Genomic DNA, 26,796 nt, shown 5'->3' with positions numbered 1-26,796 from the left:
TAAGCAAATAAGTGTTCACTAGTTACTTCAGATTAACAGCTGTCAAGTTATTAGAATCCATATATGTTATACTTTCTCAAGATTTGCATTTGGTGTTAAATTCATTAACTTCTAATATTGATAGAACTTTTGCAGTATGTATAAACGTGGTGGTATAACCAATGTTATCCTGCAGTCTGTACATGTAGGAATGATAAGAATTCATACCCCATTTGAAACAATTGTATGATATATGATATATCAAGATCAATGTAATGTTTTGAGCAACTAATAAAGTTCTGATGTTTAAACCCTTCCTCCCCCCCAAAAAAGCATTTTTGGAGTCTGAAACGTAAAAACAGTATTCCCCGACTAAATTCCCTTTTGATATTATGAACTCCTGCTTTGAAATGGTATAAGAAGACTACCACATCAGATTTAGATTTTAATAAGTTGATTAACTCTTTCTTGCAAATATAACAAATATTATATTCCTGGGATATGAACAAAAGGAGATATTCTTTTCAGTAAGTACTTTGAGTACATTGAAATTATTTAAATATGTAGATCCAGAGTACCACTGAGATAGAAAAAAAGGAGAGCACTTCCAATTCGAGGATCATTTTGGAAAAGGAAAAGTAACATGTTTATGGTATCCTGCATTAAATTCCCTGGGGAATTTAATGATGATGATGATGATGATGATGATGATGATTTTTTATTTTTATTATTTGAAAATCTAAATTTTCAGTACATGATTTTTATTCTTCCTTTAGTTAGTTGATAGAAATTCCTTTTAAAATCGAATTAGAACAAGATATATTCCATTCTTTTATAATTATGTTAAAATGAATATTCTATTGTCATGTATAACTAAAATGAACCAATAAAAAAATAAAAAAGTAAAATCAAGGATTTTTAAGTACTGACCTTCATATTCGAAAAATGTTTTCAGTTTACAGGTTAAGGAGTTTTGTATAATTATAAATTATTTGCTCCAAATTGAAAAAAAATACTTATCTTAATTACAGAGAACAAAAATACAGGGAAAAATAATACTTAAAACAAGAAAAAAATTTTCTGATTTCAACTCCTTTTACTGCTTTTGAAAGAAATTAATGAATTCGGGAACATTGTGGTTAAATTGTAGACTGAATGGTAAATATGTTTGTTGTTGAGAAGCCTACAATAATTAGTTTCTCTATATTTTTCTAATTATAAATAATAAATGTATTTTAACGTATTAGACTGAAAAGGTTAAAAGACTAATAATGCATACAGTAATAATTATTTTTACTATCAAAACAAAGCACTCCTATGAGAAAGAATGTCATTTGTTTCTTCAGAGTAAGATACATATGATCCTCTAGTTAACTTTTTTCATAAACCTTAGCTATAGTTCACATTACTGTAGAATGAATTCAGAAATAAAATGACTTGCTCAAAGTAATTGAACATTTTTAAAGCTCTTGATATTTCCAATTGTATTGGCTTCTATATCCACTAGTAGGGTGTGGTTGTGTTAATCTACATTTTCATTTTTTTAGATGATAGGATAAATGGTATTTTAGAAGTTTGATTTATTTTTATTCATTTGGTTATTAATGACAGTCCAATAACAGAATGAAGTCCAACAACACAGGTTTATTTGATGGTGCATACAATATATTATAACCTTTGAAAGAAGGGTACAGAGGAATCCATGATTTTTGAAATGCTGATAGGATCATTAAATGAGTTCAGTGGCTATCACCTTTTTTAAATGTAAACTAGAGTAAAATAAAAGCTATTTTTAAGTATTGTTTCAGGAGACTTTTAATTATATTTATGTATACTTGTATATACAATTCCTGCATCTCAGTGTAAAATTAGTTTTTCACTATGGTTTATGGTAAAAAGAAATTTTGAGAAATGCTATTGGGAAGCTTTATTTTTTCATATGAAAGTACAAACCATACTACAAAAAAAAGGCAAGGTATAAAACATCAGGATTCCATTTTAAATACAGACATAGATGTTCATATGTGAAAATACACAAAATGTCCATTGAGTTATACCAAAATAGTATATTTTATTTTCTATTTTATTATGCAGAGAAGGACAAGCCATTATTTTTGTCATTGATAGTAGTGATAGACTCAGAATGGTTGTGGCCAAAGAAGAGCTTGATACTCTTCTGAATCATCCAGGTATGTCTGTCTTTCAGTCTGTGATCTCTGTGTTTTAGGATCTATTTATGTATGTTGTTTTGTTATTAGATAAAAAACCAAAACTGTTGCTTATACTGTCTAATTATATTTTATTTAAAATTCTTGAATTTTAAAATGTGCTAGTTATACAAAATTTAGAATAGCTTTATGTCATCATATTGTTTAAATTTCAAAGCTCTTTGCAATGTTTTCTGAGTCTCTAACATTTATTTCCACAAGAACAAAAATGTCATGTCAAACACAGTGGCCCATGCCTGTAGACCCAGCTACTTAAGAAACTTAGGCAGGAAAATCTCAAATTCAAGTCTAGCCTTGGCAACATAGTGAGACCCTGTCTGAAATAAAGTAAAAAAAAAATGCCCTTCTTTCCCAATTACATAAATAATATGTGCCAACAGAAAAAAAATGAAACAGAAAAAGAATAAAGTAAAAAATCTATATATTTCAACAGCCATTAAAATTAATTTGGTTACTTTTTTTAGATGTATCACTCCTTGTGTATCTGAATTTGTGAGTGTGTGTGTATTATGGTTTGGATGTAATATGTCTCCTAGAAGCTCACATGTGAGACAATCAGTGAATTAATCCCAATAGGGATTAACTGAGTGGTAACTGAAGTGGTAGGGTGTGACTAGAGGAGGTGGGAATTAGGCCATGGCTTTTAGGTATTTGGCAAGTGAAATTCTCTCTGCTTTCTGATATTGATGTGAGCTGCTTCCCTTGGCACATCCTTCTGCTATGGTGCTCTGCCTCACCTAGAGCCTCAAGGAATGGAGCCAACCTTCTATAGACTAAGACCTCTGAAACCATGAGCCTTAAATAAACCTTTCCTCCTTTACAATTGTGCTGCTCATATCATTTAGCAGCATATAAAACAGGTGTGTGTGTCTGTGTGTGTGTGTGTGTGTGTGTGTGTATGATCACAGAATTTCTTACATATTTATTGTGGATATTCTTTTAAAACAAATCTTTTTTGTTTTTAATCTCCAACTGCCAGCTCCCCACCCCTTTTTAACAGACTAGTATTAACAACTTGATATTTTTTCATTCATATTTTTTAAATGTGTCGTGTGTATGCATGTATGAACACACACACACATAAAAATATATCTATGTAGATTCCAAAGATATCTGTAAGATTGAGGGCTATTGGGGCTATTGTTGTTTACCAAAATGGGATCATATTTATTAGACTTTTTTGCATCTTCCCATTTTCAACACTACATGATGGAAATACTTCCAAGTCAAATTGTATGATTATGTGATCTTTTTAAAGATCCTTAATATTATGTACTATGAGTATACCATAATTTATTCAGTGACTTACCTATTGATGGATATTTTTCCCTTCCCTTTCCTCTATTACAAATAATTCTCCAGTATATTATGAAATTCTAAATTTCTAGACTTATTCATGTCAAAAAGGTTTTAAGTAATCCTTGTGCTAGGAGTTTTAGAAGAGAAGGGTGTTTTTAAAAAACTGTAGATTTGTTAGAAATAGAATAGGAATACTGTAGAGCTTTCCAACCTTCTTGCTAAGCTAGGGACATAGTTCAGTGGTAGAGCACTTGCCTAGCATGCAGAAGGTCCTGTGTTTGATCCCCAGCATTGCAAAACTTAAATACATAAATAACAAATCTTGCTGCTTAACTAGAATATCTTTGGTGCTTTTATATGATGATCTCAAAATTATTCAAAAAAATTTTTTAATTACCTATCCTATATCATTTATGTATCATTTCCACTTTTAAAGCTTTTTAGTTTTGATCTGTGTTGAGGAGGCATTTTTGATCAGCTGTTTCCTTTTTATTGATCTTTCTACCTATCCCTGCAAAGTTGTTGACTAATAAAATGAAATAGTTCTTAACAAAATCTGCCTCAAACACAATGAGAACCTTAGATTCTTGAACCAAAGCTTTGTCTGTATACCTTTTGTACTGATTAATTTAATTTATGGTATAGATTTTCAGGGGTGAGATTTCTCAGCTGAAATGCATATGAATCATTTTTTTAATGAAAGACATAAAAAATCTTTGAAGAGGAAAATAATGTATCATGAATGCTCAAAAGTCATTATGGACAAGGGAAAATATTTTCAACTAATATAATAGCTATAGGGCAAACTACTTGTGTTCCTACAAATCAGTAAGAAAATAAAAAATTAAATGAAAACAGAGAAAGGCAATGAATTATCCAGATATAAGTGTAGCTAGTTCAACAGAAAAGGTACATTTAACATCTTTTGTAAATATTATAAGATTCGTGGCTTTTCTCAAAAAAATACAAATGAACACATTGGGTTCATACTTTTTACTAATCATATAGTATATGGAAAAGATTTTAAAATTTTGGTAATTCTTTTTTGTCTAGGGAATGGAAACCTTTAATTTTATAAACTGTTGCTGAAGATTGATAGAGATTTAAGGAAAGATAGCCTTTGTTTAAAAATACTATCTATCAAAAAACAGCAATTTCCATGTCCTTTGACCTAGCAATTCCACTATCATATTTATTCTGTGGGAATAAATATGATAGTGGAATTATATCCAAATGTATTAATTGCAGCATTGTTTGGGCTGGAGTTGTGGCTCAGTGGTAAAGTGCTCGCCTGGTATGTGTGAGGCACTGGGTTCCATACTCAGTATGTAAAGAAAATAAAGGTATTGTGTCCATCTACAACTAAAAATATATAAATAAATAAAAAGATTAGTAACAAATACATTACACTTTTACATTTAATTAAATAAATTATGTTGCATAGTACTAGAAGACAAAATGTAACAAGCAATATATTTGAACCTTTTGTATAGATTCTTCTTCGTAACCGCTCATTGAGTCCCCTTCTCCAACCTCATCTATCTTTGGTTTAAAGCTTCTAACCAGAAGGCAGATGGTCTTAGGAAGAAATATCAATAAAATTTTCTTTTTGCTCAAATACATGCTTGAAAGTATGTGTCTTTAAATGTTTATCATGTGTCATATAGAACGAATTAACTGGAAAACAATTTATTTTATTTTAATTTTAAGAATTTGGTGCAAGGTGACCCCATAAGCTGAACTTGTAAGATAGTCTTCTTTTCTCTTTTAGATATTAAACACCGTCGAATTCCAATCTTATTCTTTGCAAACAAAATGGATCTTAGAGATGCAGTGACATCTGTAAAAGTGTCTCAGTTGCTGTGTTTAGAGAACATCAAAGATAAACCATGGCATATTTGGTAAAGTTTTATATTTACTTTATTTATCATTCTGAAAGATATCCAAGCTTCATTGTTTTGTTTCTGATCTCATTTTATAAATGACCAAGCAGAGTACTATGTAAAGTAAGGATTTGTTTTACAGAATTGTGGCAATGCAGATATTCAGAAATATATTACTGTTAAAACCCTTTTAAATCCTTTTGGAGATAGAAAAATGTAAACACTATTATGATGGAATAATTTAAGTAGCCGCTTATTCACCTGACTTCAACCACAGTGATTTCCTTCTGTATGTGGAAACATTCAACCATAATCCCATCTCAGGGCATTTGTACTTGTATAGTCTCACCTCTCCCCCATCTGAATCATTCTTCAAAATATTTTTTCTGGCTTGCTGTGGTACTTCCTTTAGGACACCATATGACCTCTATTGTTTGTTTGTTTATTTTTAACTTGTTTTCTTATACTAATAAGTTCCGTAAGAGTTGAGATTTTGTCATTTTCTTTTTTCTTCTTCTGTAACCTCTGAAATAGTGATAGTACCTGGTAAATAATAGATACACAATAAATATTTGTTAAAATGAATAAATAGAAATAACAATTTTATTTGGACAAACTAATAAAGTTGAAATCTCAAATTATTAATATCTGAAATTATTATGCATTATTTGGAAAACAATTTCTTACAAATATATTATATATCTTTCTGTTAAAATGTATCAAAAATAATAACTAGAGGTTATATATTATTAGATAGTGTTAGTACCATCCACTCCTTTCTACCTACCACCCACTTACCTCTCCCTGCTGCAAGATGACCTTCTCTTACCAGAGTTTTCTCCTTTTTATAAGAGTTACAGAGACTAAAGGGAAAGGTTGAACACCAAAGTAGAGAAGAGGGAGTAAAATAAGAAGCAAGAATGTAGTAGAGCTTACATTAAGAGCTAGCCTTGGTGCTGAATGAGTAATTATATTTCCCCATATTACAGATGTTAAAATTAAAGACAAAGTGTTAAGTAACCTAGCCAAGTACATGCAGCTCATAAATATAAAATTGTGATTGAAATCTACTGGGCTTCTATTCTATTCTACCAGCTTATCAAAGTTATAATTATGGGTTATAGATATCAGGTTACATTTCAAATAAAGTAACTCTTGTCATGTAGCTGTTTTACAGCCTAAGTCAAGCATTGTGTGTGTGTGTGTGTGTGTGTGTGTGTGTGTGTGTGTGTGTGTGTGTATGTGTGTGTATGGTGCTGGGGATTAAACCCAGGGCTTTGTGCATGCAGGGCAAGCACTCTACCAACTGAGCTATATCCCCAACCCAATTCAAGCATTTATTTTTTTTTGTAAGTAGCTGTTATTGAACCTTCAAGGCTAATTGAAGTAGGATGGTAACTCTACAAACTTTACCACCACTGGAAGAATAACTCAAAGTTTACATATTGTTAATGTAAGTCTAAGTACTATTCTTAGAATAACTTTAGTGATATACTTTTCAGAGTATCTATATAAATTATGAAAATGTTTTTCATGTCTTGGTTCTGAGACCTCAGTCTTTAATTTCTGATTTATATTCAGTGTCATTTCTTAACTGGTTTTCCTTAAGTATATATTACTAGAATGTATTAATTTGTCAATGGAAAAATTGTAATTTTTTATTCTTACAGTTCATTATGTAATGAAATGGATTTGTTTCTTATGGATTTTATTTCAGTGCTAGTGATGCCATAAAAGGAGAAGGATTGCAAGAAGGTGTAGACTGGCTTCAAGGTACATCACAAAGTACTGTGTATCTTCAGCCTTTGCTTCTTTTCCACTCATATAATTTTCTTGTCTACATTTTATTTTTATTATATCATTGCCTTTTTCCTCTTGTTTCCATCTGTTTCTGCTATCAGAAAAAACAGTACAGTAAGTATCCAATAGTTTGCTCCATTTACTTTTACACTTTAAGTTTCATATGTTATTTAAAGTGTTTGCCTCTTTACAATCAATATATATGACAAATCTAGAAAATAATTTTAATTTATGACACCGAATTTCCATTAGAGCTAATAATTGAAGCACATTTGAAGTTTGGTATGATTATTGGGCTTCATTGTCAATAACTAAAAATAAGTGTGAATGACATGTATCTTCTAAGAATCAGGCTATAAATACTCCATGTGTAGCTTCATTTATATATAAAATGTATATAGAACTTTTAACACATGTTGAGTATTATAAATACTGCTATTCTATGATGCTTTATGTATTTGTAGTTCTGTTTGTTATTCACCAAAACAGTTATCATAGGTTGATGCTAGCCAATTATATTGGGGAATAAATTAAGATACATAATTTCCCTAATGTTACATTATATACTAGCCACATAAATACCTTGATGCATGTAAAACAAGAAGATAAGTCCATGAAGCCAAGTTCTATAGGTATTTATTGCATAATCTTGACAACCAGGTCAAAAGTTTTTTTTTTAAATAGAACAACTAAGATCATTCTTAAGGGGAATCTTACTCTGAATAAAGGTAAATAACAAGATATAAATTCTAATTATTGTTTTTTGGTTATAAATTCTGATTTCTTCTACAGTGATCTTCTACATATTGGGAAAAAAATAGCAAGGATCTAGCACATATACACCCACTAAGTTAGATTCTTAGATTATGGTAAAGGAAATGGTCAAGATAATGGGATGAATTCCCACCACAAACTGATGGAGGTCAGATGAAAATCCAGAGAATGTATCAAAAGCATATTTTCATCCCTCATTTCTTACTTCACAAGTTCTTACTGTTATAGTGAAGATATTATAGAATAGAAACCCTATGATCAATCCTAATAAAGTTATTCAGAACATAGTACTTAACTGAAAATTAGTTTGTATTCATCTAGATTTTAAGTTAAGCTCTTAGGCCCTTCCCACCCACCTTGGCTTTATTTTGTCTGTAGCAATCAGGCCACTAGGTGTCAGTAAAGATCCAACATCATAGTACCAACTGCCAACTCCTCTTGACACCAAATTTTTGTTTCTTTGACTTTTCTCTCACCCATTAACTGTCTTAACTTCCAAGTCTTATGAAGGACACATTATTGGAAATGTTTTTGTGTCCTTTTGTTATCATCTTACTTTATGTTCTCTTTACAACAGTCTTCACAAGGTAAGTGGTAGTATCGCTATTGTCTCTAAGCAGCATGAAACACTAGTAAAACACAGTGGGGCTCTTCAGTCTAGTAGATTTATTCCCCTATTTATTTATTAACCTCTTCACCTATTAGCTAACATCTCTTAGTGTCTTGTGAAGATAATTTTCTTCATCTGTAAAGTTTTAAAATGTCATAAATTATACAAATTAATTATATATTGTCTCTGTTAAAGTACTAAAGAAGTCAGTGAATGTTAAATTTACTCTTTTACCTAACTACACTATTTAACAGAGGTATAAATTAATAAATATGTAGATAAAAAATAAAAATAAATATATCAGTTTGGTTTAAAAAGATTCTTTGTTCATATTTCTTATATAATAATAAATAGTTTGCATTTTGATGTTCCCACTTATATCCCTCTATTTGAAGAGATGAAATCCTATCTTGCAAAATAAATAATAGTAAATGCAAGAGACTAGTCTGTAATTGTTAAATCATTAGCTAGAAACATTTATATAAATCTAACTATGAAAAATGTTTTGAACTTTGATCTCTTCATTTTGCTTTTAGAATCTGAAATTTCCTATCATGATAAACAAAAAGACTTCTGGTTCATTTTGGACCAATTTCATCTCATTATTTTAAGCTAAAATTTAGAAACATTTTTGTGAAATACTAAATGTTGCATATTCTATGACTCTATTCTCTTTTGGAAAGAATCTCATTACTTAAGCACGTATAACCACCCAAAGACAACCCTTGAGTAGAATATGAAGTGTTTTTTTAATCCTCCAGAAAATATAACTGAGCAATAAGTTTTCTAGCTTTGAAACTTTGAATAATGCTTAAAGATTATAAACCTTTTTGTTTTGTTTTATTTTGTTTTTGTGGTGTTGGTATTTAAACCCCAGAGCCTCATACATGGTAGACAAGCATGCTACCTTTGAGCCATATCCCCATTCTACTTCTAGATTTTAACATTAAGCTGTTATAAACTATGCATCTGGAAACTCCAGTGAAAAACAGAAGATAGAACACATACACAGTTTTATTCCCAAATCTCACTAACAATAAAGGGAACTTTTAAAAAGACATTAACCTATGTGGGCAAAATGAATGCAAGTGGTGAAAAGAACAACTGAATTTTGGAAGGTGAATCTGATGGATGTTGATTGATTTAACAGATCTCAGAAAGCTGAATCCCAAATTAGTACTGGGGAATGCTGGAAGGCAGCCTAATTTGCTTTGCAGATCCTCTTGAAAGCTCAGAAATTGGTGGAAATTTAAAATAAGGATGAAAATGAAATTGAAGAGAGAAGATATGGCTATATATCCTTCCCACAAAGAAGTTTGAAGGAATATCTGTATGGAAGTCAAGCAGAATATCTTTGGACTAGAAAACACCAGACTTAAATGTGTATGGTAATGCTGAAGTGAAAGTGAGAAGTGACTAAAAGTTTTCATATCAAATATTGTAATTCTATCTTCTACTTTTCCCAGGAAACACTGGAGGTAGGCAAAAAATAGGAAAATTCATCTTTAAGGAATTAGACCAATGTAATGAAAAAACCTAAAGGTATTAATATTGGAGATTCCCACAGAAATGACTTAGCCAGACACTATAGTGAAGACCATATTTGACAAGATCCTCACACATTTCCAAATTCCAGTGTGCTTTCTTAGTGTTCACATGTACGTATGAACAAGTGGCAATGATCACCAGACATGAGGATGAAAGCATTGTGAAATATGGGAATGTAAAAAAACAAGAAAAGCAGGTTAGAGGACTTAGAACTTAGAGCATTTTGAAAAACCATTAAGTCTCCTCAAATAAGATGCTGTCTTCATGAATAGGACCAGGATACTACTTCTTGATAAGAAACAAAAAACAAACAAAAAAATGATCCTTGGAAAATAAGAATAGAATAGAAAAAAATGGAAAACTCAACAAAAAATAAATAAAATAGAGGCAATTTCCCAGAAAACATCAAAAGGATGAAGATTTGGAAATTGAAAAAAGAAAAAAGGGGTCATGTTTATAAGGCCCAGTATTCAACTAAGAAGAAAGTCAGAAAAAGAGAACAGAGAAAATAAAAGAGTAGCAAATCATCAGATAGAGCTTTATCAGAACTGAGTGATGAGTTTGCAGTTGAAAGTCCTTTTGAAAGCCCAGTGTAATGGATGAAATAATCCCCATCAAGGTGCATTGTTTATGAAATTCAGCCCTGATAATAATAGAAGATTCTGCAAGCTTCCTAAGGAAAAATAAATAAAAGCATTTTCCTATAAGGATAAATAGAATAGCATCAGACTTCTCAAAAACAACAATTTAGAAGCTATAACAAAAAGTTCATGGAGAAAATATTCTCAGAACAATATCAACATATTGTGACAACAGAATAAAGACATCTTTGATTGTATAAAGTCTAGTATTGAAAGGAGTAGTCTTCAAAAACGAGAGAAAAAATCAAGAAGAGAAAAATAAGGAACATTGAAACAGAATAGGGGAAGGAATCTCATTTGTTAATAGATATTCTAGAATAATAATGAAAGGAAATCTCAGACTAATTGACAGGAAGAGAGAACAGCTGGTCTACTTTGGAGAATTTTGTAGGACTCCAGGGAAGAATTCTTCAAGATGAATATAATGCAAAGTGCTTCATAATAACAAAGATTTAAACTAGAAGTATTGGGATTGGATTATTGTTAAAACATACATTTTTAAAAACCTAGATGGGTTAATGTGAAGGTGGGAAGTCAAATTACTACCTTGAAAGAAAACAATATAGTTGAGGAAAAGACAACTAACCAGAGTGTACCACCTAAATCAGCTGTGCATAAAATTTATATAGTCATATTGATAATGACTGTATCACTATGTTAAATTGATGGGAGTAGTAGAAATACAGTGAGGGTACAGAAGAGCAGTATGAAAGTGTAAGAACTGAAGCCTCATTATTACATTACTTTCAAGAATTAATATTAAAGTGTACTTAGAAATATATAAACGATCATCTAAAAAGAGCTGCAAGTACTCGATTCTATAAAGGGGAAAGAAAGATGAAGCAAGAAGCTGCTATTTTTCAAACAAGCCTTATAGAACTAGTTGATTCATTAACCATTTGTATGTACAACTTTGATTTTAAAAATATAACTATAGTATGAATTGTGTAAGAAAAACATGTACACATAGGGTTTTACCATGTTACACACATTTTTTATATTTACTTTAGAAAAGATTTTTGTCCTTCAGAAACTAATAATTCTTGTTTGTTTTTTGTTATCAGATCAGATCCAGTCTGTGAAGACATGAAAAGATAGGATCTAGAAACCTCAACAATTTTGAATCCAAGGAATATATTTAATATAAACTAAGTACTTTAAAATCTTTTAAAGGTGTGTGTGCATCCAGGAATACTTTATAATATTCTGTTTGCATTAATGGACTTTGAAGAACTTTTTAAGACCATAGGAATTTCAGGTATGCTAATCTGGCTATTTGTTACATAAAAACTAAATCTTTCCTTAAAAGGAATCCCTAGAATTATCAACTTTTTGGTAAAGATCTACATTTGATTGTAATCAGAATGTTTGAAAAAGTTATGAGCCATCTCAATATCCCATCATGATTTATGATCTTTAATGTATTTTATTTTTGTCTTTTTAAATATGTAGTTTATGGTATGATTTTGCAGTATGAATTGTGCTTTTGAAAATAGCTTTAAATATTTATAAAGGACCATGGATAATTAATATATATATTAATTTTTTAGTATGTGTCACTATCAATAAAACAAAAAAGGCAGTTTACCAACTTGCATGGTTTGTTTTTGCTGAAAAAAATAATATTGTGTAATGTGGTATTTGGTGTTTTACTGCCAACATTTGTACATAATCTGAGGCCAAGATAAACAAATTTTTTTTATTCAATGTGTTTTAGATATCTCTACCCTGAACAGTCAGGCATAGTCCCAAGACAATGGTGATACAAAATACATTAAGTCATTCCTTATTTTCACAGAACTTAAAATATAATGAGGGAGAATCTGAGCACCTTTTCAAACATGGCAAATAATTTCATTTTATTAGCTGAATGAAAATATTACATCTTTAGATTTAAAGTAAAACAGTAAATTAATGTTGGACTTTAACAATTATCATAAGTTGTTTTTTCCTTTAAAATGCCTCTGTGTTGGTCACTTTTCTGTTACTGTAACAAAATTCCTGAGATAATCAATTTTTTAAAAAGGAATAGTTTATTTTGACTCACAGTTTTGGAAATTTCAGTCAGTGACTAGCTCCATTGCTTTTGGGCCTGTGTCAGAGCATCATAAGGGGAGCATGCCACAGAAGCTACTCACCTTATGGAAGCTCCGAAGCAAGAGAGTAAGAGGAGAATCTCTGGTCCCAGTATCAAGTGCACACCCAGAAGGATAGGACCTCACTTCCTTTCCCTATGCCTCACCTTCAAAGGTTCTTCTACCTCCCAGTGGCACCATGGTCTGAGTTCTAAGCCTTCAATACAGGGGCCAATGGGAGACATTTGAGATACAAACAATAGCAGCCTCCAAACAACTATAGTAGTACCTTGTTAAAATATGCCTACACAGACTTGAAAGTAAGCTGCTATATAAATGTTCTTTGGAATTTTGGACATCTCAAGCACACCAGTTGTGTTACTTTTCACAACTTAAAGACCACTTAAATTGTGAACTATAAATAGAAGATTTTGTTTTAAATTAATCACTGAGAAACAGTTCATAAGTCAGTGGTGTCAATCCTGAAAACATTAAATATAAAGAAAAACAATGGAATGTATAGTATCTTAAATTTCCTTAGCTATGAGAATGATAAAAACAGAAAGAAATACAGAGGGTTAATAATACCAATGTGTTTTAGTAACCACAATAGTGATTTTTTTAACAGAATTCTTACTAACTTTAAAACTACAGTAAAAGTTCTATAATACAGTTTCTCAAAATCCAAAAATACCAGCAATCTTATATTTGTCAAACTGAAAGTTATTCAGAATATTCCAATGGTCCAACATTTTGCCAGCATCTCATAAATTTTTTGATAAGGATAAAAATGATCATTGATCTAGAGTTGCCTCAAATATAGAAAAGACATTATGATGAAAATACTGAATGTGATTTTTTAAAAAATGATATAACTAATTTACAGGATAGAAAAAGACATTCAAATCCTCACCTACCATAAGAAATAGGAACATGCGCTGGGGTTTGTGCTCAGTGGTAGAACATTTGCCTAGCGTGTGTGAAGCTGTAAGGTGCTAGGTTTGATTCTTAGCACCACATACAAATAAATAAAAATAAGTGTCCATTGACAACTAAAATATATATTATATTGTATAATTATATAATATATATAATTAAAAAGAAAATCGTAACAACAGTAATAATTATCACTATAGGAATACAAAATCATGAATCAAATATTATTACACATTCAGAATTTTACACTATTTAATCCTCACAATAACTTTATGTGGTTAAGTTCTGTTATTTGTTATATGGATTAGGAAACTAGAACTTAAAGTGGTTATGTAACTTGCTGCAGGTCACAACTAGTAAATGGTGTCACTGAAATTCAGTACCCCACAATCTGTTTAAGAGGGATGAGTCAAGAGAATTAGTATAGGTATTAGAAGTACAGATTTATCTGCCCCCAAAAATGACTAAAATGTCTGAGAAGACCAGGATGGAGCCATACTATGAAGGTCAGAGGCCAGGGACTACTGTCTGTTTTTCACTTTTTTCTTTTGTTTGTTTGGTGGTGCTGGGGATCGAACCCAGGGCTTTGTGCATGCTAGGCAAGCACTCTACCAACTGAGCTATTTCCCCAACCCTCACTTTTTTCCTTTTTGTTTTAAGACTATTAATATTATTTATATTTTAAACTCTGAGAGTAAATGACTTTGATAAAAATAATTCTCAAAGCTATTTTGATGCTAAGTTAATTCTCTACAAGCTATGTTAACTGAAACTGTTATGTGTGTTTTTTCAGAAGGAGGAAAAGTACTGACTCTTATTTCTATGATCTCCAAGATCTAGGTTATAGTTTACAAATATCTATTCCTTTTCTACATTTTTGTGTAGAAATTCTGTAGAAGTAAGTTGAGTAACAATACAGATGTGTGTACAAGCCAAAATTATTGCATTTCTATTTAGCATATAACTAAAATGTACCTTATAAAAGCTGAAACAAGTTTTTTTTTCATGTTTGGACACCACTATATTATAAAGTTTAGTTCATTAAGCTCTGCATTTGAATATAAGACCTTGTAAAATGTTCAAATGTTTTACATTTAAATATTTGTATGTGGCCTTACTAAGCCTGTGTTTTATGAATAACAAAAGGGCTGAGTTTTATATATTTGTTTTCTATTTAGAAACTGTCTACTAAAAATAATGGATTATCCTCTAATTGCTTTAAGATTTTTTTCCCCCTTAATATTTTGGCACACAAGTGTTGTGTTATATGCAGTTATCCTTGAGAATACTTGTCTTAGTTTCAGCTACTATAACACAGTACCATGGACTTGGTGGTTGATAAAGTGGGAAAATTTTACTTCCCACTATTCTGAAGGCTGGAAGTCTGAGATCAGAGTGCCAACATTATAAAGTCTTGGTGAGAGCCCTCTTCCCATTACAGAGTTCTTCTCATGTGGTGGAAAAAGGCAAGAGAACTCTTTGGGTCCCTTTTATCAGGGCATTAACTCTATTATATCCTTATGTGACTCCACCCTATAACCTAATTACCTCCCAAAGGCTCTACCTCCTAATATCACATTTGAGGTTGGGATTTCAAAATAGGAAATTTGGAAGAATACAAACATTCAGTCTGTTTTAATACTTAAGGCAAATTCATCAGTTGACATTGTGCATATTTTCTGTTTTCTGATTATTCTGTCATTTCTGAGTTTAAAAAATAAATGACTGATTCTAGAAGTTCACCTAAATGAATAGGTGTGTATACTTTGGCTGGAGGGCAATACTGTAGTGACTGAGAAATTATTCTGTGTTTAATTGAATGTTTTAGGTAATATAGTTATTGCATTTTTATAGTGAATCTTAGTATGGATGTTTCTGCTCAGGTTTGTAAGGGTTACTTCAGAATCATTACTTTGTTTTGATCACTTAGTTTTAATGCCACATTTAGGGGCTTCATCAATTAGAAATGTCAAGCTTTCTGGCATTTGGAATAAATCAGGAAAGACAAATTCCTTCTTCAAATTTCAAGTCACCAAGCAATATGAGAAGATATCCAGGAATAGTAGTTATCTTAAAATAAAATTTGTTTAGAAATATAATAATGATAAATATCTTTATAATTTTTGCTATTTGTACTTTGTAAACACCTTACATATATTAATTCAATTAATTCATTTAATCATCATATCAACCCTGTAAAGTAAATGCTCTTATTATCTGTCTTATATGGATCAGGGGTCAGCAAACTGTTAACCTATTTTTGCATGGTCTTTGAGCTAATCATGATTTCATATATGTAAAGGATTATATTAAAAAAGGAGAAGGAGCATCAGAGAGTGTGTATGGCCCATAAAGCCTAAAATGTTTACTGTACAGATCTTTTGCACAAAAACTTTGCTGAACTCTTAATATTGAAAATGAGGCAAGATAGGTTAAGTAATATGTTTAAGTTCATGCTGCAAACATATTGGAAAACCTGGGTTTATAGTCTAGAAGATCTGGCACCAAATTTATGTGTTCTTAATCTCTATATGATTTCTCAAAACAGCTAAAGACTAACCTAAAATGTAATAGGGTAATTTGAAATTACTTATTAAATAATTACTAAAAATGAAACATTAGGTACCAACCAATGGCTTGAAAGTAATGTTCTTTGAAACCTCCTTTCCCCCTTCCCCATAAGATTGATAGGCAAGTCTTTGCCCTGTACAGTCATTTTCCTTCCTTTTCTTTAAATGGGTGGCAAGAGATTGACGGATTGTGAAGCATCAGATTGTCCCCAAGGATCTGGCTTAGACTTCCAGGTTTCCCCAATAATCTTATTTTGAGATAAATGATAACTAGTGTTGATGGTCTTGAAATATGTATAATAGAATGTGGAAACATTTATAATTCAGTTTGTACATATTAAGTTATGTGATCATAAGTAACAACTATAACTAAAAATATTTTCTTAATTACAAACATAGTTAATGCTTTTGTTCTCTCTATACACTTCTTGGCCCCAGACATGAGAATTCTTTCTCAGGAAACATGCAGCAGAGTAGAGTACACAAAATGCCAACTTTCTTGCCAGAGGATCAGAAAGGGGAGATCCTCAATATAAACCTGTGTCCCAAACTTTGAAAACTAAGCTACAAAATAGACTCTAACTCAAGTTCAAGATTGGCCCCTGGGCGGCATACATATGGGCTAGATAGGAACAAAAATGCAAACGTTTGAAAACATAAAATTGAAACAAATCCTTACAAGACTTGTAACTTTAGGCCTAAACCCAACCAGGTTGAACTCCTACTAAAATCATCAGCATCTCTATAGAATTTAAACAAGATTTAGACTCAAAATTATATTCCAGAGGTCAAGAAGAAAATCCAAAATATCTAAGTATACAAAAATCAGAGGGGAAAAATGACATAGGCAAAGAAAAGGCAATGTCAGGTAATACAGATCTTAGAAATATCTGACAAAGACTTTAAAACAGGTATTATAAAAATGCTCAAAGTGTAAACATATGGAGAGGTAAAAAGTCTCAGCATAAAACTGGAAGAAATGAATGAAAAGTTTAGAACTGAAAAAATATACTTGGAATAAGCCTCACTGCATGAGTTCAGATGTAGAATAGAAATGACAGAGGAAGGACTCCTTGAACTTGAAGATGAATTAGAAATCATTTAATCTGAATATGGGGGGGGGGAAGGATGAGCAGATTCTTAGGGACTTAGGAGACAAGTCTACATTTATGCAGAGTCCCAGAAGAAAAGGAGAAAAGGCACAGTACATGAAAAGGATTTGAAATAATTGTAGCAAAAAACTCTCCATTTATAGTGAAGAGCATAGATTATAGATTTTATTTAGGTGGTCAGCTTGAAAGCAGTGACATAAAAATGACACATTAGGGGCTGGGGTTGTGGCTCAAGCGGTAGCGCGCTCGCCTGGCATGCGTGCGGCCCGGGTTCGATCCTCAGCACCACATACCAACAAAGATGTTGTGTCCGCCGAGAACTAAAAAATAAATATTAAAAAAAAATTCTCTCTCTCTCTCTCTCTCTCTCTCTCTCTCTCTCTCTCTCTCTCTCCTCTCTCATTCTCTCTTTAAAAAAAAAATGACACATTAATTTTAAGGGAACAATGATTCAAATTACTTGATTTATCAGAAATTCTTGAGGCCAGAAGGAAGTGACACACTATTTTAAATTTTTTTAACTGTCAACTCAGAATTCTATATCCAATAAAAAAAATCCTTCAGGAATTAAGATGAAATTAAGAAAATCCAAGGGCATTCATTGCTTTCAAACCTGCCCTAAACTAATTGCTAAAGAAAGTTTTTTAAAAAGAAAAAGCACCAGAAAGTAAAGAACATTTGGTATTCTGTCCCTCCACCCAGGGGATTGAAACTGGGGATTGAACCCAGGGAGTTCTACCACCGGCCTACATCCTCAGCCCTTTTTACTTTTTATATTTATGCAGGATCTATGTCACCCAGGTAGGCCTTGAATTTGGGATCCCTCCGCCTCACCATTCTCTGGGATTGTAGGTATGCAATACTACTTGCTGCTAACTTCTTGTATTCTTAAAATGTGTTTGACAGTTGAAAACATTGTGGTATAGGATTTCAGTGTATGTAAATGTGACCAATAAGACAACTGAAAATAGGGCTGGGGTTGTAGCTCAGTGGTGGAGCGCTTGCCTCACTCCTGTGAGGCACTAGGCTTGACCCTCAGCACCACATAAAAAAAAAATAAAGTTATTGTATCCATCACAACTTGAAAAAATATTTTTTTAAAAAAAGACAACTGAAAATAAACAGGGAAAGTAAAAGGTCCAATATTGTGCTTTCTATATAATGTACTGGAAAAATATTTTTTCTATATACACTTTGAAAAGTATATTTATTGTAACATCTCAAGAACCCCCCAAAAGGAAGCTATACAAAGAAATATAGAAAAAACTAAAAATTTAAATTCAAATTTTTAAAATATGCTCACCTGATCCAAAAAAGGGAAATGATAAATTGAAAATTAAATAAAATTAAATAGTAAACCTGAATAAAAACATATAAAATAATAAATTCAAACATACTAATAATTTATTAATTAATTTAAACATATCAATGAAAAGATTGTTTTTCTGGGTAATGCTTTTTCTTCTTAACCCAATCGATCAACAAATATGTAAAAAAATGTTCAACATCTCAACATCTCTAGCAATTAGAGAAATGCAAATCAAAACTACTAAGATTTCATCTCTCTCCAGTCAGAATGGCAATTATCAAGAACACAAGCAACAATAAATGTTGGCAAGGATATGAGGAAAAAGTACACTCTTAAATTGCTGATGGGACTGCAAATTGGTGCAATCATTATGGAAAAGCATTATGGAGATTCCTCAGAAAACTTGGAATAGAACTTTCATTTGGCCCAGTTATCCCACTTCTTGGGATATATACCCAAAAGACTTAAAATAAGCATAGCACAGTGAGGGAACCACTCAATTCACAATAGCTAAACTATGGAACCAACTTAAGTGCCCTTCAACAAATGAATGGATAAAGAAATTGTGGTATATACACACAATGGAATATTACTCAGCCTTAAAGAATGAAATTATGGAACTTGCTGGTAAATGGATGGAACCAGAGAATATTATATTAAGTGAAATATGCCAGTCCCAAAGAACCAAGGGCTGAATGTTTTCTCTGATACGCAGGTGCTAATTCACAATAAAGGTGGGGGGAATAGAGGTACTTTGTATTAGACAGGGGGGAGTGAAGGGAGGGTAGGGGGTATGGAGGTAGGAATGACAGTAGAATGAGTCAGACATTATTACCCTATGTGCATATGTGATTACATAACCTGTGTAACTCTACATTATGTACAACTAGAAGAATGAGAAGTTATACTCCATTTATGTATGATGTGTCAAAATGTATTCTACTGTCATGTATAACTAATTAAAACAAATTTAAAAATTTAAAACATTACCCAAACATTCTTACTTGTTTATGCTGTCTACAAGTAAGTCATGTCAAATATGATATAATAATGTAAAAAGTTGGATAAAATATTTACTATCAAAAGGATATTGGAGTGGGTATATTAATATCAGACAAATGAGATTTCAGAACATGGAATATTTTGGGGAATAAAGACAAAAACACAATAATAAAAGAATATAGGCACCAAGAACAAAACTATTTAAATGTGTACACAACTAAAAGCAGCTTCAAAATACTCAAAGAAAAATTCACAGACCTGAAAGAAAAAGATCAATGACTAAAGGTAAGTACTTTAATACTTCTTTTGATAGTATAACTTGTGGACAGATGATCAACAAAGATATAAAATAATTCAAATATCATCAAACAGCTAGATATAATTTACATCTATGCAGTATTCCAACACCAACAAATTAGTACTCTTTTCAAATACATAATGGAATATTTACAAGATAGACCATATATTCAGTCATAAAGCAAATCTGATTAGATTTAAATAACAGGAATCATGCAGAATATATACTTAGGCCTTGAATTAAACTGGTAATCAATACTGTGTTAATATCTCCAAATGTTTAGACATTAAACATAAATAATCCATAAATCATCAATCTTATTTAATAAATCATAAATCTTATTTCAAGAGAAATAAGAAATTTCTAACTAAACAAAATGAAAATGCAACATAAAATTTGTAGGATGAAATCACTTGAAGGGAAATAACATTAGAAAGGAAGACTTATGCTTGTGTGTTAAACTAGAAAAAGAAGAGTAAATTAAACCTAAGGCACACAGCAGAAGCCACTGAACTAAAAACAAAGATAACATGGACATGTGATACAGAAAATTCAGAAACAAACAAAAATCTGGTTGTTAGAAAAAATTACCTGTGTTCCAAAAGTGGTTCTAGGCCTTAGTTGAACCTTGTTTTTGGCTCACATGTCTTATCCTTATTTAATTGCTAGGTAATTCTCACTACCAGAAATAGAAGATACTTTATATGGTAAACATAGCTTGCTGAGACAACCCAGTCTGTATTTGGGAGTCTGAGGAATATTTTCTGGGTCCATGATTGATCATGCTAAAATTAACTTTTGAAGTTAGAAGTGAATGGTAGAGAGCATTGAAGACACCATAAACAAGAACACTGAGTATTGTTCCATTGTTTCTGACAACTTGGTGTGTGGGAGATACTATGTAAACATGTATGTATGGTTGAATTGTCTAAATCATTGCAAAATTGAGACTGAATAAAGATGAAATTTAGATAATTTTGTACTTAAAATGTGAATTTATATTTGTACTTTGAAATTAATCAATAAAAGTGATACCCTGAAATTTCACAAACTTTCATTCTTTGATTCTGAGAATAATATGTTCTCAACCATTAATGAAGTCTGCAATTCTTTTTAATTTATGCTTTTTTGTTGTACATGGAAATTTTGGAAATTTGGGTTCCTACATTTCAATAGTACTCATAATTTCATTTCTTCCTGTAAAATAAAGGTAAAGGGTGGGGGGTTTAGCTAGGTAGAAGAGCGCTTATCTAGCATGTGTGAGGCAATGGGTTCGATTCTCAGCACCACATACAAATAAATAAAAATAAGTAAATAAAGGTCCATCAACAAGTAAAAAATATTTCTTAAAAAGAAGGTAAAATGGCATTATGCTATATCCCATTCTGATTTATATTTTACAATAAGTAATATAAATCAAAGTGGGACTATTAAACAGTATGCACAGAATAAAGGCAAGCAAAAATCAAAATTCCATTCACTTCTCAAATGAATGTATTAAAAGTTCCATCTTTACATGTATCAACTTATATTTGTTCATTTATCCATCTAAATAAGATACAGTGATTGAAATAGGTTTTCCTTGATGATAAAGAAAAATAATGAAAATGGTAGAGGGGCTGGAGGTATAGCTCAGTGGTAGAACTCTTGCCTATCTTGCTTGAAGCCCTGGGTTTGATCCCTAGCACTTGGGGGGGGAAAGTGATAGTGAATGTATGTTATAACTCATTCCACAAAATAACCAGATTGGTAATTAAAAATATGAAAAAGGTATATAATTTCTCTTGTCCTGCTTCCAATCCATCTACAAATCTTGGTATTGGACTTAACATGCTTTCCAATAATATTTCTCTGATCTATAATGCTGTAAACTCTTCTAGAACTCGAATCTGTTTGTTCCCTTATCCTCACCAACTGTGTTCCACTTATACATCAATCACAAATTTAAGTAAAATCAGGTAAAATGTATTTACTCCCCCGCCACCCCACCCCCCCACCCCCCGTACTAGAGATTGAACTCAGGGCTTCAAGCATGCTAGGCATGTGCTCTTACTACTGAGCTAATATTTCCTTCTTTATCAATCTGTTAACCAGGATTTATTTATTTTTTGTTTGTTTATTGCTGCTGAGTTTCATTACTTTCTTTGATATTTTAGCTATTAACCCCTTGACAAATAAATGGTTTGCAAATATTTTCTCCAGTTTCTAACTTACTTTTCATTTTGTTTGTTGTCTCTGCCGTATAGAAGCGTTCTAGTTTGATGTAGTCACTTAGTTTTGCTCTTGTTACTTGTGTTTTTGATGTCAAATCCAAAAACAAAAACAAAAAACAAAGAAACATTGACCAGACTGATAACAAAGAGCATTTCTCCTATTTTTTTCTTTTAGGGGTTTTATCATGTTAAGTCAAATGTTTAAGTATTTATTACATTGCAAATTGATTTTTTGTTTATGATTTAAGATAAGGATCTGGCCTTGTTCTTTTGAATATGTGTATCCAATTTCCTCAACACTATATATTTCAAGAGACCACATATCTCCCAGTATGTATTAGTGGCACTTTGTTAAACATTAGTTAACTGTGTATCTATAGGTTTATTTCTCAGCTCTTATTTCTCTACCATTGACCTGTGAGTCTGTTTTAATCACTGTAGCTTTGTAGGATAATTGAAACCAGGAAGGGTGATGCCTCCAGCTCAGTTATTTTTGCTTAGAATGCCTTTAGCTATTCATGTTTTTTTTAATGTTTCCAAAAAATTTTAGGATTTTCTGCCTGTCTATAAAAAAATACAGTTTGAGTTTTAATAGGGATTACATTGAATCTGTACAGTATTGGAGTAGTATGGACATTTTACAATATAAATTCTTCAAATCTATGAACATGAAGTATCGTCCATGTATTTGTGTCATCTTTAATTTCTTTCATCCATGTTTTATAACTTTCAGCATACAGGTCTTTTACTCCCTTGATTAAATTCAATCCTAAGTATTTTATTCTTATCGATGCTGTTGTAAATAAGATCTTTAAAATTCATTTTTGGATAGTTAATTGTTGGTGTATAGAAACACAAATTCTATACATTGATTTTGTATCCTTTAGCTTTACTAAATTTATGTATTAGTTTTAACAGGCTTTTTATTCCTTTTTTTGGTGGATTCTTAAGGTTTTTTTTTTTAAAAAAATATAAGATCATGTCATCTGCAAAAAGGAAAAATTTTACTTCTTCCTTTCCTATTTAGATGCCTTTTATTTATTTATTTATTTATTTTACTAATTGCTTAGCTACTACTTCCAATACTATATAAAATTAAAATGGCAAAAGTGGGCACCTTTATTTGGTCCCTTACAGGAAAAGCTTTCAGCTTCACCACTGAGTATATTAGCTATGAGTTTATGATATAGTGCCTTTATTATACTGCAGTATACTTCTGTACCTACTTTTTGAGAGATTTTTAATCATAAGAGGAAATTGAATTTTGCCAAATGCTGTATGTCTGTGTGTGTGTGTGTGTGTGTGTGTGTGTGTGTGTGTGTGTGTGTGTTGAGGTAATTGTGTGGGTTTTAGTCTTTATTTTGTTAAAGTTTTATATCACATTTATTGATTTTATATGATGAAACATCGCTTGGATAAATCCCACTTGATCTTGGTGTTTGATCCTCTTAATCTGCTATTAAGTTTGGCTTACTGTGGTATTGGCATCAAATAGACTGGTAGACCATTGGTACATAATAGAGGACACAGAGATTAACCCACAGAATTATAATTACATTAGACAAAGGCGCCAAAAAGATAGCCTCTTCAACAAATGGTGCTGGGAAAACTGGAAATCCATATGCAACAAAATGAAATTAAACCCCTATCTCTCACCATGCATGGAACTCAACTCAAAATGGATCAAGGACCCAGGAATACAATTAGAGACTCTGTATCAAATAGGAGAAAAAGTAGGCCCTAATCTCCATATGTGAGATTAGGCCCCAACTTCCTTAATAAGACTCATTTGGCACAAGAAGAATAAATGGGGTGGATGCAAACTAAAAAGTTTCTTCTCAGCAAAAGAAACAATCTATGAGGTGAATAGAGAGCCTGCTTCTTGGGAGCAAACCTTTATCCCTCACACATCAGGTAGAGTACTAATCTCTAGGTTATATAATTAACTCAAAAAGCTAAGCACCAAAAAAACAAATAACCCAGTCAATAAATGGGCCAAGGACATAGAAAATTCTCCAAAGATGAGATGCAATCAACCAACAAATGTATGAAAAAGTGTTCATCATTGCTAGAAATTAGAGAAATGCAAATCAAAACTAAGATCTCATCACACTTCAGTCAGAATGGGAGCTATTATGAATACAAATAACAATAAGCATTGGCGAGGATGTGAGGGCAAAGGTACATACATTGCTGGTGGGACTGCAAATTGGTGCAGCCAATATGGAAATCAGTGTGGAGAGTTCTTGGAAAATTGGGAATGGAACCACCATTTGACCCAGCTATCCCTCTTCTCAGTCTATACCCAAAGGACTTATATATCCAAAGGAATTAAAAATACAGCTCACTACAGGGATTCAGCCACATCAATGTTTATAGTAGCACAATTCACAATAGCTAAACTATGGAACCAACATAGATGCCCTTCAATTGATGAATGGATTAAAACTGAGGCATACATACATAATGGAATATTACTCAGCAATAAAAGAGAATAAAATCATGGCATTTGTAGGTAAATGGATGGAGTTAGAGAAGATAATGCTAAGTGAAGTTAGCCAATCCCAAAAAACCAAATGCCAAATGTTTTCTCTGATATAAGGAGGCTGATTCATACTGGGGTAAGGAGGGGGAGTGTGGGAGGAATAGAAGAACTCTAGATAGGGCAGAGGGTTGGGAGGGGAAGGGAGGGAGTTAGAAACGATGGTAGAATGTGATGGACATTATTATCCAAAATACATGTATGAAGAAAAGAATTGGTGTGAATATATTTTGTATACAAACAGAGATATGAAAAATTGTGCTACATATGTATAAGAAATGTAATGCATTCTGCTGTCATATATAAATTAAAAATACTATAAATAAATAAAAATAGATTTGGCTTGCTGTATTTTGCAGCTGTGTTCATCAGCGATATTGTAGGCCCATATATCTCCTCAAATGAATGAATTAATAAGAAATAAGTTAATAGTACTTGTAAATTTTGCTATAGACCAGGGATATTTTTATGCTAATTAAAGAAATAAAGTTGGAATATAAGTGAAAGTTAACATTTTGTGTTAATCTAAATGAAATATTAAATTATTTAGTTATTAACTACTTTTTTAAATTTTCATTTTGGATAATAATGTCCATCACATTCTACCATCGTTTCTAACCCCCTCCCTTCCCCTCCCACCTCTCTGCCCTATCTAGAGTTCCTCTCTTCCTCCCACACTCCCCCTCCTTACCCCACTGTGAATCAGCCTCCTTATATCAGAGAAAACATTTGGCATTTGGTTTTTTGGGATTGGCTAACTTCACTTAGCATTATCTTCTCTAACTCCATCCATTTACTTACAAATGCCATGATTTTATTCTCTTTTATTGCTGAGTAATATTCCATTATGTATTTCTTATTTATTTTAGCCTGTATTCTTAAGCTAATAACCATGATATATTAGGCCGTAGTGTGATCTTTTTTACTATCCTAAAAATAAATTTAAAATCAGTTAGAATTCTACTTCTGTTATGGTAAAATTAGTTCCAAAAGACAAACTCTTCCACAGATGATACTGTGTACTTTGGACAATAAGAAAAAATCCAACTACATGAAGGATTTGAAAATGAACAGAAGGAGGCATATTTTGAAACAGGGATAAAATTGGAAAAGAGTCACTGACATAGGGTGAGTTTCTGTTTGGGTGAGTTAGTCTGAGCACAGGCTACAGTCACAATAAACTAAATCTTTGGGTAAAAGTCTTATAGAAAACCTGTCTTTCTCTGTCTTCAAGAAAAAGAACACTGCCTGGGGCAATCAAAGACACTGGAAAGTAAAAGAAGGAAGATACAGTAATGGAGCAATTCAGAGAATGGAAGTCTAAAATTCCTAAGTATAAACTTTCCCAAGTTTCTGGATGGTTTGCATCTGAGGCATGAACAAGGCAGGCTCGAAGTTACCTTCACTTAAGGTCAAATGAGCAAGGCAGACGCCTACACCTAAGGAACTGAGATTTCAACTGCTGTTGAAAGCAAAGCAAGATTTTCAATTTCAGTTTAACAAACTTAATTGCCCTATAAAACAAGAATGATAACATTCTTTTGGAATTACATAATAGAATCCACAATCTCCACAATTTAACACCCAAAATATCTAAAATAAATCCCAAAATACCTGACATATTAAGAACCACAAAAGTGTGACCCATTCTCAAGGGAAAACATCATCAACAAAGACCAATAATGAGATAATTCAAATGAATAGTCAGATGAGGACTTTAAGGCAGCTATCATACCTCAACTCAAAGAAGTAAAGGAAAATATGTCTATAATAAATGAAAAGATGGGAATTCTTAGCAGAAAAAGAGAACTTATAAAAAGGAAAAAGTGAAATTATGGAACCAAAAAATATAATGTCTAAAATTAAAAATATCACTGAACTAACAAAATGAAAAATGACAAAGGAAAGAAGCAGTAAGTTTGGAGTATGATCAATAGAAATTTACTCATCTGAAGATGAAAGAGAGAAGAAAGTGTT

General features: G+C 31.8%; 1 protein-coding gene across 4 annotated transcripts in view; it reads left to right on the top strand.

Annotated features, from left to right (window-relative positions):
- The window catches only part of Arl6 (ARF like GTPase 6), a 34,001-nt gene extending 12,886 nt beyond the window's left edge, over positions 1 to 21,115 (top strand). For 2 of the 4 annotated variants that reach the window (XM_078044416.1, XM_021734215.3), the window contains 5 exons: positions 2,074 to 2,168; positions 5,278 to 5,407; positions 7,107 to 7,162; positions 7,291 to 7,303; positions 11,827 to 12,349. In XM_078044416.1, the coding sequence (XP_077900542.1) occupies positions 2,074 to 2,168; positions 5,278 to 5,407; positions 7,107 to 7,162; positions 7,291 to 7,303; positions 11,827 to 11,860 (328 nt within the window). In that variant the 3' untranslated portion in view covers positions 11,861 to 12,349. Of the gene's footprint in view, positions 1 to 2,073; positions 2,169 to 5,277; positions 5,408 to 7,106; positions 7,163 to 7,290; positions 7,304 to 11,826; positions 12,350 to 18,240 lie in introns of those variants that run through there. The other 2 variants (XR_013436934.1, XM_005336766.5) reach the window with 2 other exon arrangements.
- Positions 21,116 to 26,796: the final 5,681 nt, after the last annotated feature.

This window comes from Ictidomys tridecemlineatus, chromosome 3 (assembly GCF_052094955.1).
Source record: "Ictidomys tridecemlineatus isolate mIctTri1 chromosome 3, mIctTri1.hap1, whole genome shotgun sequence".
Taxonomy (NCBI): Eukaryota; Metazoa; Chordata; class Mammalia; order Rodentia; family Sciuridae; genus Ictidomys; species Ictidomys tridecemlineatus.
This window is presented reverse-complemented; position numbering and strand designations above follow the sequence as displayed.